Raw genomic sequence first — 15,533 nt, forward strand, 5'->3', positions numbered from 1 at the left:
GGCTCCTGCAGCTTTAGGCTTTGCTTGTGTCGCGCTGCCATGTTTGTTCAAATCAGTTATTTTTAGGTCCCAGTGAGGTGATACCTCCGGACATGACTCGGCTGGCTCTCTGGCAGGCTGCTCTGTGCAGGGAGGGGCAGCTGAGACAGCCCGCTACTTGAGCCAGGATTTCTCAGCATGGCCATGGCCTGCTCACCCCAGTCCCTGCTCAGCAGATTGTGTGGGGAGAAGGGGCCTTGACTGCCATGGGTTCTGTTTGTTCCCAATCCCGTGTCCTGTCTCACCCCACCGGGATTTCACATGGCCCCCTCGGGTTCACTTGCACCCTCTGACACAAGTGCAGTTCTGTTGGCAGGCAGCAGGAGATGCCTCGTGCCTTGACCAGGGGCTATAGGCAGCCCTGTGGCTCAGAGTGGAAGCTGTGTGTGGACGTCTGTCATTTCCCCATGGGGTGGGGAAGGAGTTGGCAGTGCCGTGGTGTTTCCCTGAGTCCCGGACAGGTTTCTGTGCATGGCGCGCCGCTCCCTTCCTCAAACCAGTTGGCTCCGGATCCGGGGCCTGCCTCGCAGCGTGAGCCCCCAAAGCCCACGCTTTAACGTTAGGAGGGGAAATGAAAAGGCCGTTTTAGTAACAATATGTTTCTTATTTAACACTGAGAAGTGTATGCTGAGCCCCCCACTCTCCTGAATCCTGGCCTGTTTGGTCTGGTGGGCCATCCCCAGGAGACCTCCCAGCAAAGCCAGGGAGGGGGGTTAATCTAAACAGTGCCAGGCCAGCAGCCCCCAGTTCAGGCTGCTTGGCTCGCCCTGAGTCAGAATAAAGGTGCTTTGTGCAGTGGACCTGTTGGGGGTGGGGACGTGCAGGGGGCTCAGGGAGACGCCTGTCTGTGCAGGCATGAATGTTTCCTCAGTTGGAGTGCATCTCGCACACTGCCGCTCGCTTTCACATTTCGCTGCGAAGGAGGAGGCGGGGGAGGCTGCAGGCTGAGCCAGGAAGCGCTGGGCGTGGACAGGACTTGTGGGAATGATTTCATTGGAAAGGCCTGCGCTATTTTTTCCCCTCTTGTGTGTGGTTCTTGGAGAAGGCTGGAGGTGTAACTGTGGTGGTGATATCAGTCGCCTTGGCCAGCAAGAGCAGAGCAGCCGTGCACAGCTGGATGTTCCAGCAAGCCCTGCTCCTCTCTCCTGCAGCCCCTGCTCCTGCTGCCCCAGCCATGGTGTAGCGTGGGCTTTTTTCACTCTGAACGTGCAAGTTGTTTTTAGTTCCTTAGCAGCAAGCTCTGTTTCCCTGTGCTGAGAGTTGGGGTTGAGAGGAGAGTGGGGAGCCTGCCCCCACCTCCCTGCTCATCTCACTCCCGGCTCTTGATAATCTCTGTGTTGTTTTGTATTTTTGCCCGCTCTGCTGTTTCCAGTCATCCGGCGCCCCATCTGACAATGATCCTCTGGGCCCCCTTGCTCCCGGCTGGGGTAAGTACCAAGCCATCTCCCCTCCTCCCTCTCTCCTGCTGCTCACCTGGCACCACCCCCACTCCAGGGCTCAAACCCTTCCTGCGCCGTCTGTCCCTTCCAGCAGCACCTTTCCGCTGGCTGACTGCTCTTGGGGGGGCGGAACCTGTGTTCTTGGGGGCTCATTCCCTCTGCATTATTGCTGGGGTGTGTGAGCATAGGGAAGATGACATTGTCTCACCGTCCATGCTGCCTGTGAGGTGGATCTGCCAGATATCCACGCCAGTCTGGACTTTAAATCCAGCATTTTGAGTCCAGAAGTGCCCAGCTCTCTGGGTTTGGTCCCTGTTGACTAAACCCAGCAGCAGCTGCGATTATTGCATGAACTCGAGGAGAAGCTGGAAAGGTTGGCTCTTCTGCCTGGGTCTGTCTGCCGGGGTAAGCTCCCCCTTTGCATTTGGGAATGGGAGGAAAGGCTCTGCCATGGGGGAAGGCCTCTTGCCGATGGTGTCCAGCAGGAAGTCTACATTGGGAATTTGCTGTGGTCCTTTCTCGGTGCTATTGCTTTCCACTGGGCTCCATCAGGCACCTGCCTTTTTTGTGTCGCATCTGAACCAAATGACGCTAGTCCAGAGTGAGGTGGGTTGTGGGTAATGCGGGGATGGGACAGCCACTTAGTGGAGATCTAGGGAGTGGCAGCAGCATGTGCCCAGGGGAGTATCCTGTGGTACCGGAGAGAGCTGGGCAGGAGCTGCTGCTGAAACTTTGGGGGATGATGGGCACGGATGGGGGATGTGGATGATCCCGGGAGCGTTGGATCGGTTTGAAATGGGGTTTCTGAACCAGGGTGTAGAGCAGAGAGAGCCCCGTGTACGCAAGGGGGTGCCCTGGAGGCGTTGCTAGGACAGGGCAGCCTGTACAAGAGGGTGTTTAGCATGTGCCCCCCTCCCCCCACTTCTCAGGTAACAGCTCCACTGGGCGATTGCTCCAGCTGGGCTGAAACCTGGCCGGGGGAGGGGATCGGAATCACCTCCCCTGCCCCCAGGGAATAATCAAGTTTGGGGGTTGTGATTATGAAGCCGGGACCATGGGGCTGCAGAGAGAACAGGAGTCATTGGCTGGGTTTGCTGGCAGACGCCGTTACCACCGTGTTCATGGCATGTGACACTCAACCCTCCTTGAGGACAGACACAATACAGAGGTGCCTAGAGAGACTAGAGACGTGGGCATAGGCCAGATGCTCTAATAACCCACCCCACAGCAGCTGGCTGGGTGGGCGGCCGGCTGGGTAGGAGTGCTGCCCCCAGCGAGCAACATGGGAGACTTGGGACTGCGGAGTGTCTGGGTCCGAGGGCCCCAGCGCCTGAGCCCTGTTAGTCGTAGGGAGATTGGAGCAGGGCTGCAGGGGCTGGAGGAGGGGTTAACAGCCTGCTGATGGGACTGCTGGTGGCAGCAGCTGTTTTCCTATTTTGACACCAGGGAAACTGTCAACAGCTACTTGGGGTGTGAGCCCCAGGGTAGGGGGACCATAGAGTGTGCGCCAAGGAAAATGCAGGGTGGCTCTTGGCCCAGCATCCTGGCAGCCAGATGCACCAGGCTGTCAAGGGGGCAAGGTGGAAACCCAGCTGCTTGAGTTGTTTAATACCTTCCTGAGCAAGACACCTGGCATGAGCCCGGCCCTGACCCTAGTTGGTGAGCTGGACTTAACAGAGCTTCCCCATCCCTGACACCTGAAATCCTTACCTTGCTGGCTTGTGTCCTCAATGAGGGAGCCCCCTTGAATTCCCTGTGTAGTACAAGCGGGTAGGGGAGTGGGCTGTGGGCTGGATGACGTCAGGCCCTGGGGCTGGGAGCCTGGCTCAGATGTGGGCTGGGTGACCCCAGGGCCCCAGGGTGGTGGCCCGGGTCAGAAGGGGCCATGGAGGAGCTGGGAGAGCCCAGCAAGCACTGCTGCATGCAGGCGGTTCAGGGCAGTGCTGGCTCTATCAGGTTTCTGGGTGCTGCTCTCTGCAGCTGCTGCGGTGCTTGGGCCCTGTGCAGGAGGGGCACTGGCCTGGGTCACTTGAGGGGTTCCAGCAACTCTCAGCTTGTAGCACTAGCCTGAAGTAAGGCCCCTGTGAGTGGAGCAGGGGCTGTGGGCAGAAGCTGGCTCCCAGATGCTCTGAACCACCAGCCCCGGCCTAACTGGCTTCCTGCCCCTGGCCCTGATTTATTTCCAATAACCTTGTGGTCTCGGTGAGGAGAGTCTGGCATGTCCTGGGTTGCTCTGTGCATCCGGCTGAGAGCGCAGTCCAGTCAAAGCCTGCAGCGTGGGAGCGAACACATGAGCTGCCTTAGCATCCAGGCGGGGATGGGGAAGGGAGCCTGCTTCCAATTAGCACTACAGCCTGAGCCACCCTCCAGGAGGTGCCTGGGACTCCAGCTCAGCCTGGAGCAGCGAAAGGCAGTGGGAGGGTGGGGAGCTCCCAGGAGCGGGAGGTGAGCAGGGCCACACGCTCAGCGTGCTGCTGCTCCAGCAGCTGGGCCTCTCCAGTGAAGCAGCAGGGCAAATGCCGTGACTGGGGAAACTCAGCTCTTCCCTGTAGTCTGTGCAGGAGCAGGCAGGGCTGGTGGCCCACAATAGGGCCAGTGCCTTGAGGGTGCCTGCGGGCAGGGCCTCCGTGCAGCGTGGCTAGGGGCAGGGGTACCTGGGAGCAAGCGCAGTGTATCGGGAGACAGTTGTGTCTGTATATGACGGGCAGTGAGTGTGTCTGGGTATAGAGGAGAGGCAAAGTGATGACAAGGGGTGTGTGTGAAGGGAGGGGTGTACCTGGAGTATAGGTACATATAGAGGTGTACCGAGGGCTCAGGAAAGCTGTACACGGAGAGCTCTTTGTTTGGGTGTAAAAGCAGCAAAGAATCCTGTGGCACCTAATAGACTAACAGACGTATTGGAGCATGAGCTTTCGTGGGTGAATACCCACTTCGTCGGATCCATGCATACATATTACCCACCGACGAAGTGGGTCTTCACCCACGAAAGTTCATGCTCCAGTATGTCTGTTAGTCTATAAGATGCCACAGGACTCTTTGCTGCTTTTACAGATCCAGACTAACACGGCTACCCCTCTGATTTTTGTTTGGGTGTGTGTATCTCGGTGTGCACTCTAGTGGGGGTCTGTGTGTTGGGGAGTAGGTGGGTGTGGGGGAGGCATGTGTGTGGAGGAGAGGGTGCGGGGTGCATGCAGTGGGGGAGGGATGTGGGTGGAGGAGAGGGGTGCGTATGTGGTGCATGCAGCTGGGGGGAATGTGTGTGGGGGGGGGTGCCTGTGGCGGGGTGCCTGTGGCCAGGGGGAGGGATACAGGTGGGGGGGCAGGGGTATGTATGCAGCTCATGCAGCGGGAAAGGGAAGGGATGTGAGGGGGGTGCATGGGGCCAGGGGGAGGGATACAGGTACGGGGGCAGGGGTATGTATGCAGCGGGAGGGGGAAGGTGTGTGAGGAGTGTGCATGTGGCCGGGAGGGGTAGGGGGAGTTATGTATGTGGCAAATGCAGCAGGGGGCAGGAGGCGTGTGCACACCCATGTGGCCAGGAGGGAGGGTATGTATGTGGCACATGCAGCGGGAAGCGGTGTGAGGGATGTGCATGCAGCTGGGGTTGGGGGGGAGTTATGTATGCAGCACATGCAGCAGGGGGGCGGGAGGCGTGTGCATGTGGATGGAGGGGCGGAGGGGTTAGGTATGCGGCACATGCAGCGGGAAGGGGAAGGGGTGTGAGGGATGTGCATGTGGTTGGGGGAGCGGGGGGTATGTATGTGGTGCAGGCAGTGGGGAGCGGGAGGCGTGTGCATGTGGCCGGGGGGGTTATGTATGCAGCACGTGCAGCGGGAAGGGGAAGGGGTGTGAGGTGTGTGCATGCGGCCAGGGGGAGGTTATGTTTGCGGCACATGCAGTGGGGGGGGCAGGAGGCGTGTGCATGTGGCTGGGAGGTTATGGGTGCAGCGCATGCAGCGGGAAGGGGAAGGGGTGTGAGAGGTGTGCATGTGGTGGGGGGTGGGGGGTATGTATGCGGCACATCCAACGGGGGGCGGGAGGCGTGTGCACACCCATGTGGCAGGACAAGGCTAGTTGCAGCACTCTTCCCAGAAGCCGCCCATCCTGTGTCTCTGCTTCTCTGTGCCCCAACCTGGCCCGGCCCGGCCTGGCCCGGCTCAGAGTGCTCGGGGTGTTGAGCTCTGTGTCAGGCGCCAGAGCCCACGAAGCGTGGGCAGGGACCCTGCTTTGCGGGATGTTGTGAGTAATTGCTGCTGTTCCTTCTCATGCTCCATTTACCCCAGCCTTCGACCAAAGATTTTCCCTAGAGCCAGGCTGCGGGGGCAGGGGAATGCCATCCCTTTGCAAGGAGCAGGGCCCCAGGTGATCCCCTGCTCCTGGGGAGCTGAGAGTTACAAAAGGTCCTTTCAGTGTCCAGCCTGTCTGGTGTGCGCTGTGCCCTGGGTGTGACTGCGGCGCATGGAGATTTCCCCGCTAGCTCGGACCTCACTAGCCTCAGTGCGGCTGTACCAGCCCACTTGCACCCTGGTCGTCTCGGGCATGGCTAGCCAACGCTGTAGCCATGTGGCTGCTTCGTCCCTGCAGGGATCAGGCATGTCTACACGAGCTGCAGCCGCACCTGTGACCGCAGCGTCGCCATTCCCTGAAAGGCGGGAGGCCGGCGTTTTCCCCTGGACTAGTGCAGAGTGGCGCGAATGGGCCGGAGAGGGCAGGGTAACTCTCTCTCTCTCTCTCTCTCTCTCTCTCTCTCAGAAAAGAGACAGGACAACGGACGAGTGTATTACGTGAACCACAACACGCGGACCACCCAGTGGGAGGATCCTCGCACGCAGGGGTAGGACGCCACCTTTGCTTGGCTACGTCACGCTCTGACGAGTGGGTCCCTAACCACAACAGAGCTTTGTGCTAGTAACCCCACGACTGAGAGCTCAGGATGTGGGCCCTGGAGCAGTCCTGCAAACAGACACCTGCCGGCAGGGGCCCCTGTGGAAAAGGCAAGCACCAGAACTGCAGTAAGGCAGTGCCCAAGCAGGGGGTAGGGGCACACTGATTTCCCTGGGAATCTTGTCTGAGACCATCTGCCAGGAGGCAGCCATGGCCCAGGCCCCCACGCAAGGGGAACTTCCCATGTAGGCCCCCTGAGGTCCCTGTCCCCTCCTACTGCATGGCTCTGTGCTCGGGTTCCTGCCCCACGCTGGGCTAGTGCAGCCAGAGCGAGTACTGGGGGTGTCACTGCGGTGGCTGGGGGTGCTGTGCTGTGCTCCGCATTCGGCACTTCTGGGAGATGGCTGCAGTCCGTCTCCTGGGCTGACATCACCCGGGGCAGGGCTTCTGGCCCAGGGCTGAAGCAGGTGCCTCTCAGGTCCCCGCCAGTCCTGCAGCATGGAAGGGCATCCTGGGCTTAGGGGAGCAGCACAAGGCGTGAGGGGCTCGGAGCCAGGAGCTGCACTTGTTCCCAGCCTGGGCGTGCCGGAGCAGGCCATGCAGGGGGAACGAGACCCTCTTGCCCCCAGTGTGCCATGTGTCCAGGAATCTTTTCCTTGTGCTGGGCAGGATGATCCAGGAGCCGGCCCTGCCGCCTGGTTGGGAGATGAAATACACCAGCGAGGGGGTGCGCTACTTTGTGGATCACAACACTCGCACCACCACCTTCAAAGACCCGCGCCCCGGCTTTGAGTCTGGGTAAGGCGCTTCCTGCCAGGGCCCCTCCTCCTCTGACTGCCGCATGCTGCCGGGCAGAGCTGTGCCCCGGCACTGCTGTCCTCCACTCTGCCTGTGGTTGGCTCGGTAGCCTTGGGCCACTCACTCCCCCCCATCAGCAGGGGTGAGGCTCTCAAGAGGCGCTGGGAAGATGCCAAGTGCTGCTGTTAGTGCAGCACCCTGTGCACCTGCAGTGTGGCCTGGGGTCACTGGGTCCAAGTAACCAATGGCTGGTGGTCGTGCAGCCCCTCTCCCTGATACGGGTGCGCTCACGCTGGGCTTCTGTTCCCCTAGTGCCCCTCTGTGCAAAGGCTGGCCAGGCCCAGCCATGGAGCAGGAGGTGGCTGCTGTATTGTGGGGGAGCTCTCCGGGCCGGGGCTGGGGCATGGCTCCTGGAGGAGGTGGCTCTGCCAGTGTGCGGGGCGGGAGGTTCTCAGCCAAGGCCCATGTGTTTGCTCCTGTAGGAATAAGCAGGGGGGTTCCCCTGGGGCTTATGACCGAAGCTTTCGCTGGAAATATCACCAGTTCCGCTTCCTGTGTCACGTGAGTACTGGAAGTGGGGCAGGGAGGGTGGGCTGGAAGGGGTACGGGCGGCTCACTGGGAGGGCAGAGCTGTGTTGACTCTGAGCCCAGTCCCTGTGTTTGGTTGCAGTCAAACGCACTGCCCAGCCACGTGAAGATCAGCGTTTCCCGGCAGACGCTCTTTGAGGACTCCTTCCAGCAGGTGAGTCCCTGCGCAGGGAGGCCACAGGCAAAGCATGGCACCCTGAAGGGGCCCGTGTAGGAGGGTACCAGGGATGCAGGAGCCGGGCTCCTGTGGGTGATACGTCCCATCTTTTCCCCCTCGTAGATTATGAACATGAAGCCCTATGATCTGCGGCGCAGGCTGTATATCCTCATGCGCGGCGAGGAGGGGCTGGACTATGGCGGCATTGCAAGGTGAGTCTTGCTGAGCGAACAGGTGCCTGTGCTGCCGCGGAGCAGCTTGCCGGGAATGGGGCCCAGGGAGAGGCTTGGGGCGTCTCGTGTTCCTCTCCCAGGGCCCTGCTAGGCACCTGCTGTGACAGAGAAGCCCAGGGCTGCTGGGTTTGAATGAGAAATGGCCTGAATCCCATGTGCAGCACAGTAACAAAACAGAGCCAGAGCGCCCCACACCGGACTCTGCCCGTGCCCTTGGGGCTGTGTGGGGGTGGGTTCTGCCTGTGCCTCTGGGGTTGGGGAATGGGGGGGAGCTGTGGGGGGGCTCTGCCTGTGCCCCTGGAGCTGGGGAATGTGGGGACTGTGTGCGGGGACTCTGCCTGTGCCCCTGGGGCTGGGGAATGGGGGGAGCTCTGCCTGCACCCCTAAGGCTGCAGTGGGGGGGCTCTGCCCGTGCCCCTGTGAGGTGGAGGGGCTCAGCCGGGGGCTCTGGGGAAAGCCTCATGGTGCAGTGTTGGGCCAGAGGAGGTGTCTGTGTCGCTGCTGGCCCCAGCCTGCCTCTGCCTGGGTGCTTGGCTTGGTGCTAACTCTTCTTCCTCTCCCCGGCTCCCTGGTGTCCTCGTGTCTGTCACACCCCAACTCCTCCTCCTCCACGGTGACCTGCTCCCATCTCTGGTCCGTGGGCTCCTGCTCTCTCTCTCTCTGTGTCCTGCCAGTGGTTTTACCCTATGGTAGGTTACGTCATGCAGTTCTACCACAGGGTAGAACCACGGACAGGATACCGGGCGCGCTCTGCGTTGGAGGACGACTCGTCTCCCTGCGCTGCTAGGGAGGACCAAGGCAAAGACCACGCGCCTCGCCTGTGCTTCTCCGCAGAGCTAACGAGCCAGGAAGGGGCAGTGTTCCCTGCACGGGAGCCATGGGAGACGAGGCTCGTAGTGGGAGAGGAAGCAGAGACAGGAAGGGCACATAGGTGTGCGTGTGCTCTGGGCGTGGGTAGGAGTGTGTGGGTGTGCGTGTGTATGTGCTCTGGGGGCAGGCAGGTGTGTGCGTGCTGGGCTTGGGTGTGTGCGCGCAGGCGTGTGCGTGCGCATACGTGTGCATGTGGTCTGGGCGTGGCCAGGTATGTTTGCAGGCATGTGCACGGGGGTGTGTGTCTGTGCTCTGGGCGTGAACAGGCTGTGGGGGGCGGTGTCTGTGCTCTGGACATGAGCAGGCTGGGGTGTGTGTGTTTGTGCTCTGCGCAGGGGTGGGGGGGCAGGTGTCTGTGCTCTCGGGGCGGGCAGGGGTGGGGGGCGGGTGTGGGTGTCTGCTCTGGGTGCGTGCAGGCTTGGGGGGGCGGTGGGTGGTGTCCGTGCTCTGGGCATGGGGTGTGTGTGTGTGTGTGTCCGTGCTCTGGGCGCAGGCAGGCTGGGGGGGGCGGTGTCCGTGCTCTGGGCACGGGTATGGGTGCAGTGGGGGTGTGCAGGCATGTGGGGGTGGTGAGTGGGTGAGTGAGCGTGGTGGGGACAGGCAAGCAGGCATGCGTGTGTGGCTGGTGGAAGTGTGCAGACCTGGGCAGGGAGAGGTGTGTGTGTAGGACAGGTGTTCTCTGGGGCCCCTGGCACCCCCACTAGGCCATGGGCCGATACCGATGAGTGCTGGGTGCACCAGAGCCCACATACGCTGGGATGCTTTCTAAGCTGCTGTCTCCTAAAATGCTTCCCAGGCTACATGTAGCAGTGCTGAAATGCAGCTGCCTCTGGGATGGAGGCTGCCATGGGATAGTGGGAACCCCCTGCCCGCCCTGTTGTCTCTGAAAGGGCTCAGGACGGTTCAGTCTGCACGCAGCAGAGCCGGGCTGGTGTGAGGGGGTGCTGCGGAAGAAGGGACGTGCGGGTCGAGTGAAGCCGTCTGGGCTGTTCCCTTTCCCCAGGTGAAGCTCTTGTATGCAGGGGCCAGTGGGCCCAGGCCCCCCTGCCAGCTGGGCCCCCGGAGCCCTGGTCCTGCTGCCTGGAGAGCAGGAGTGGAGCGGCTGCAGCTCTGCCCTCTTGGGGGCACCGTGCACCCCTGTCACTGCGTTCTGGTCTCTCGTCCCCCAGGGAATGGTTCTTCCTCTTGTCCCACGAGGTGCTCAACCCCATGTACTGCCTGTTCGAATACGCCGGGAAGAACAACTACTGCCTGCAGATCAATCCTGCCTCCTCCATCAACCCCGACCACCTCACCTACTTCCGCTTCATCGGCCGCTTCATTGCCATGGTGAGCGCCCCGGCGCCAGTCAGTGAGGAGAGCAGGCCTGGTCCCACGCATGGCGAGCGGGTGGGGCCCTGGGTTTGGATGGGGCTTAGCCACTTCAGCCCGAAAATGTTCCAGACCTTTGCCCCAGAGGCTGGCTGGCTTGAGCAGGCTGGCCCGGGTGGGAGGTGCAGGAGCAGCTGGTCTCTGTGCTGGGGGAGCAGCTGGCTGCTTGTGGGACCCAGCCTCGACATGGGGAGTGGGGAGGGCAGAGGTGGCTCCATCTCAGAGGCCAGGACTCGGAAGGCAGGAGCCATGTGCTTCGCCGGACTGTGGGCTCCAACAGATCCACAGCCTCAGGAACAGCTTGGGGGTCAGGGTGCACTGTGAGTGGGGCGGGAGGCTCTGGGGTCTGTGTCTGGGGTGGTGGTAAGAGGGCTGTCACTGTGGGGCTGTGTATTGTGGGGCCAGAGTAGGGCCTGTGTATCACAGGAGGCACATCGGGCTGGCCGGAACGGGTGGGTCTCTGTATCGGAGGAGGGGTGTGTGTGTGTGTGTATTGGAGGAGGTTGGGGGGGTGGTATCTGTGTATCGGAGAGGGGGTCTGTGTATCGGAGGAGGTTCGGGGAGGTGGGTCTGTGTATCGGGGGGTATCTGTGTATCGGAGGAGGTGGCCAGAGGGGGGATATATGTGTGTGTGTGTGTGGGTATTGGAGGAGGTTCGTGGGGGGTATCTGTGTATCGGAGAGAGGGTCTGTGTATTGGAGGAGATTCAGGGAGGGGGGGTCTGTGTATCAGAGGGGGTGTGTGTGTGTGTGTGTGTATTGGAGGAGGTTGGAGGGGTATCTGTGTATGGGAGAGGGGGTCTGTATATCAGAGGAGGTTCGGGGAGGGAGGGTCCGTGTACCGTGGGGGGTCTATGTATCGGAGGAGTTAGCTAGAGGAGGGATGTGTATTGGAGGAGGTTCAGGGGGCGGGGTGTTTGTGTATCGGAGGAGGTTGGGGAGGGGGTGTCTGTGTATCGGAGGAGGTGGCCAGAGGGAGGATGTGTGTATTGGAGGAGGTTGGGGAGGGGGTGTCCGTGTATCAGAGGAGGCGGCCAGAGGGGGGAGGTCTGTATTGGAGGAGGTTGAGTGGGGGGGTGTCTGTGTATCGGAGGTGGTTCCCGGGGCCTCGCCCAGCTGTACTGCGGGGATGTGCCCAGCTCCTTGGCTGCCACCCCAGTGTTCCAGTGGATCTGCAGCTTTGGGGACTATTTTTAGCCCCAACAACGTGAGAGTTTCCAGCTGCCCAAACCCCAGCATGACTCCCCCGTCTCTGGTGGCCTGAGGCCAGTCTCCTCTCCCCACGAGCTGGGGCTCAGGCCTGGCGGGGGCTGGGGCTCAGAGTCCCCTGGCTCTGGGATCAGTCCCTCCATGGTGCCATGCTCACGAAGCTGGTACATTCTTCCCAGGTCTCCCCCAGCCGCCCGGCCTTGCTCGGAGCAGAGCTGGATCCCCATAAACTCCCCGACTATTAATCACCACTGGGCTGCTCCAGACAAGCGTCTACATCGTTTTTGGCTGCCTTTGCCTGGAGGCTTCTGGAAGCCAGGATCCAGGGCGGCCAGCAGGCTGTTTAAACAAGTGCTCTTAATAGAGCTGCAAAGGGAGAGGGAGATGCCATGGAATTGGGGATGGGAGGGAAGTTTGGGTTCTCTGCACACCCAGCACTGCAGGCAGGACTCCTGTGCTCCCAAGAGAGCTGCCCCTCTGGGACTCAGGGCTGGGCTGTCATCATGAGGGGCCACATTCTCCTAGTCACAAGCCTCGGCCCTGTCCCCCGGCCAGGAGGCTCAGTGTCCTGCTTGGCTCAGTGGCTAGCCTCAGGGTCCCCTGGCACGCGGGTCCCTCAGCCACCTGGCAGGAGTGGAAAAGGACCAGTGTTGGGTGCTTTGGTCGCTATGTTCCGCCGCCCAGCTGTCGCTTTTGGCAGCATCTGTGGCCATGCTGGGACCCAGAGCCCGTGACCAGGGTGTTCTCTCCTGCACAGGCACTGTATCATGGAAAATTCATTGACACTGGCTTCACGCTCCCCTTCTACAAACGCATGCTTAACAAGAGACCCACGCTGAAGGACCTGGAATCCATTGACCCTGAGTTCTACAACTCCATCGTCTGGATCAAGTCAGTGCCTCTCCCCTACCAGCCCAGGGGCCCTGCTTCTCTAGGGGTGATGGGGTAAAGTCCCCATACAGGGTGGTCTCTGGCCACACGCCAGGGCTTGGGGTGCTGAGGATCCTGCCTCGGGCCTGGGGTATCAGACCCACCAACGCCTGCACATGAGCCTGTGAAATCTCCAAGCAGCTGCAGAAAAGCCACCCATACCACGGCATGCAGGGTACCCACAGGGAGTGCTGCGGCCCTCATCCTGCCAGATCTCGTGGTGCCAAGGCCTTGCTGGGTGCAGCCAGGCTAACGTTCCTTGTGTTGCTTCTCCCCCAGGGAGAACAGCCTGGAAGAGTGTGGTTTGGAGCTGTACTTCATCCAGGACATGGAGATTCTGGGCAAGGTGACAACACATGAGCTGAAGGAAGGAGGAGAGAGTATCCGGGTGACGGAGGAGAATAAGGAAGAGTATATCATGTAAGTACCAGTGCCTGGGCTCTCCCCCTACCTTGGCATGGAGTATGGGGCTCGGGGGCATGGTGCTGCTCCTGGGGCTACTTAGCTTTGATGTGGGCAGCAGGCACAAGCAGATGGGCTGTGGGCTGGGTGGCCCTGCCCCAGCCCTGAATGCTCAGTCTGGGATCTGGTTCTGGTGGGAGTGGCGGTTTTGCCAGCACTTTCTGAGAGGGGAGGTAGAGCATTGGGGGAGGTTCTTCTCTCATAGACTCATAGACTTTAAGGTCAGAAGGGACCATTATGATCATCTAGTCTGACCTCCTGCACAACGGAGGCCACAGAATCTCACCCACCCACTCCTGTAACAAACTCCTAACCTACGTCTGAGTTATTGAAGTCCTCAAATTGTGGTTTAAAGACCCTCTGCCCCAGGCCCTGCGGCTGCAACCGCTCAGCTGCCTGTCCACCACAGCTCTGGGTGCTGCTGGTTCTGTGCTGAGTCGGGCCCAGGCAGCAGAAGAATCCCCCAAACCTGGTTCGAGTTGGTGCATCCCTTGTGGACAGGCGTTGCCAGCGTGCCCACGACAGCAGGTGTCTGTTCCCAAAGTGCCCTCTGCCAACAGGGACCTCAGAGCACTGCTCTGGGCTTTGGGAGGCAGGAGCACAATACAAGAAAGGATTGAGAGGAACCTTGAGAATTTGCCAGGCTCCTCTCCTTGCACTAGCCCTGCTGCTGGCCGGGAACATCAGAGTTCAGACAGCAGGGCTGGCGGAATCCTGCAGGGCTCTGGGTGTTGGTTGTGGGTACCATGTCTGAGGGCTTGGCTGGGGTGTGCACCGGGTTGCATGTCTGCCCTTGCAGGCTACTGACGGACTGGAGGTTCACGCGGGGTGTGGAGGAGCAGACCAAGGCCTTCCTGGATGGCTTCAATGAGGTGGCACCACTGGAGTGGCTGCGGTACTTCGATGAGAAGGAGCTAGAGGTGAGTCAGTGAGTGCTGGGTCTCCGCGCCCCCGGCTGGGTGAGTCCCGAGCATTGGTGCTTGCTGTCCCACAGCAGAGAGGTCCTAGCATCAGCTGGGGCAGGAGGGGCTGCTGGCTAATGACCGAGAGAGAGAGACATGCACGCCCGTGCGCTCTCAGGACCTAGTGAAAATACAGTTTGTATTTAACTCTGCTCCTGAAATGCGGCACTGACGGGGGCATTATCCGGACACAAGCTCTCGTGCCACCTGCTGGAAGGTGTCGGGCCTGTAGAGCAGGTGACCTACTGCCAGGCTGGAGACTTCTCCAGTGCCTGGGGCGTGGGCGGAAATGGAACCCCGCTGCCTAGCCTGACCCTGGAGGAATTGTGCATGTGCCACTCCAGCCATTCTCCTGCGTAGAGTGCGGGTGGGGGAGTCTGTGGCTCGGCTGCTAACTTGTCCCCTGGTTCGCTAGCTGATGCTCTGTGGCATGCAGGAGATGGACATAAGCGACTGGCAGAAGAACACCATCTACCGGCACTACACCAAGAACAGCAAGCAGATCCAGTGGTTCTGGCAGGTGAGCCTGAATGGCACCTGGGAGTCATCCCTGGCCAGCGAGCGGGAGTGGGGTTGGGTGGCAGGATCAGTCTGGCTGCACTGCCTGGCTCCATTGCTCACCAGCCTGCAGGCAGAATGAGCTGAAACCAAGCACATCTCCAGCACGAGGGCTTTGGTCGTAGCTGGCAGCAGCTCCAGAGTTGCTCAGGGCAGCAGGCAGCACTTAGTGGTCAGCCTGTTTCCAGCAATAGCTGCTGCTCTGGGGGAGGCAGGATGGGAGATGGTGACAAAAGAGGCTGGAAATAAAGCAGCCCTAGTTAGGTGCCTCTTCTCCTCAGTGAGTGATCAGGACAGAAGGGGAGCAAACTGGTCCTCAGCCAGGGCAGTGTGGGGTAAAGCCTGTGCCCGGGAATGACTGACAGCAGGAGACTCAGGGTCGGGTGCGGAGTCATCTCTCCGGAGGATTCTCAGGCTGGGTGTGCTTCTCCCATCCCGCACCTCTGTGGATTGTAGATTAGATCCTGCAGCCTCAGCGTTTGGGGGACGCTCTGTGTTTTGCGATTTGGTTTCCTGTTGGAGCTGGCAGGAGCCACCGAGGCAGGAATGAGAGATGCTGCCTCTGGCCCCCCAATTCCAAGCCCCATTGCTGAAGCCAGGAGCACACAGGTGATGGCAGAATCCCCGTCTCATTACATCTACTCTGTTGGTTGCAGGTGATTAAGGAGATGGACAATGAGAAGAGGATCCGGCTTTTACAGTTCGTTACAGGGACCTGCCGCCTACCAGTTGGAGGATTTGCAGAGCTCTTTGGTATTTATCTCCCAGCTGCCCCAGGGGGCACAGGAAAGGTGTGGAGGGATAAAGGAGAGAGAGACTCACGATAGTCCAGTGGTGTGGAAGGCGGGGAGCAGGGGGTTCCACTCACCTTTCCGTGGTACGGCTCAGAGCATATACAAAGGCAGGGAAGTAAGTGAAGGGACAGAATCCCACCAGCTCTCATGTTTTTAACCAAATCCCTTACAGCAGTCGGATATCTGTCAGCACGGTTATCTTTGCCAACCAAACCTGTAAACTCATCGAACAATGGGAGC

At 60.4% G+C, this 15,533-nt stretch overlaps 1 protein-coding gene across 2 annotated transcripts in view; it reads left to right on the plus strand.

The window, feature by feature from the left end:
* Nucleotides 1-15,533, plus strand: part of WWP2 (WW domain containing E3 ubiquitin protein ligase 2) — an 84,246-nt gene that overhangs the window by 65,036 nt on the left and 3,677 nt on the right. For both annotated transcript variants that reach the window (XM_032783072.2, XM_032783071.2), the window contains exons 11-22: nucleotides 1,412-1,466; nucleotides 6,231-6,312; nucleotides 7,032-7,160; nucleotides 7,643-7,721; nucleotides 7,831-7,902; nucleotides 8,029-8,117; nucleotides 10,178-10,337; nucleotides 12,345-12,478; nucleotides 12,797-12,937; nucleotides 13,779-13,899; nucleotides 14,357-14,461; nucleotides 15,156-15,252. In XM_032783072.2, coding sequence (XP_032638963.1) covers nucleotides 1,412-1,466; nucleotides 6,231-6,312; nucleotides 7,032-7,160; nucleotides 7,643-7,721; nucleotides 7,831-7,902; nucleotides 8,029-8,117; nucleotides 10,178-10,337; nucleotides 12,345-12,478; nucleotides 12,797-12,937; nucleotides 13,779-13,899; nucleotides 14,357-14,461; nucleotides 15,156-15,252 — 1,264 coding nt within the window. The remainder of the gene's footprint in view (nucleotides 1-1,411; nucleotides 1,467-6,230; nucleotides 6,313-7,031; nucleotides 7,161-7,642; nucleotides 7,722-7,830; nucleotides 7,903-8,028; nucleotides 8,118-10,177; nucleotides 10,338-12,344; nucleotides 12,479-12,796; nucleotides 12,938-13,778; nucleotides 13,900-14,356; nucleotides 14,462-15,155; nucleotides 15,253-15,533) is intronic.

This window comes from Chelonoidis abingdonii, chromosome 19, assembly GCF_003597395.2.
Source record: "Chelonoidis abingdonii isolate Lonesome George chromosome 19, CheloAbing_2.0, whole genome shotgun sequence".
Taxonomy (NCBI): domain Eukaryota; kingdom Metazoa; phylum Chordata; order Testudines; family Testudinidae; genus Chelonoidis; species Chelonoidis abingdonii.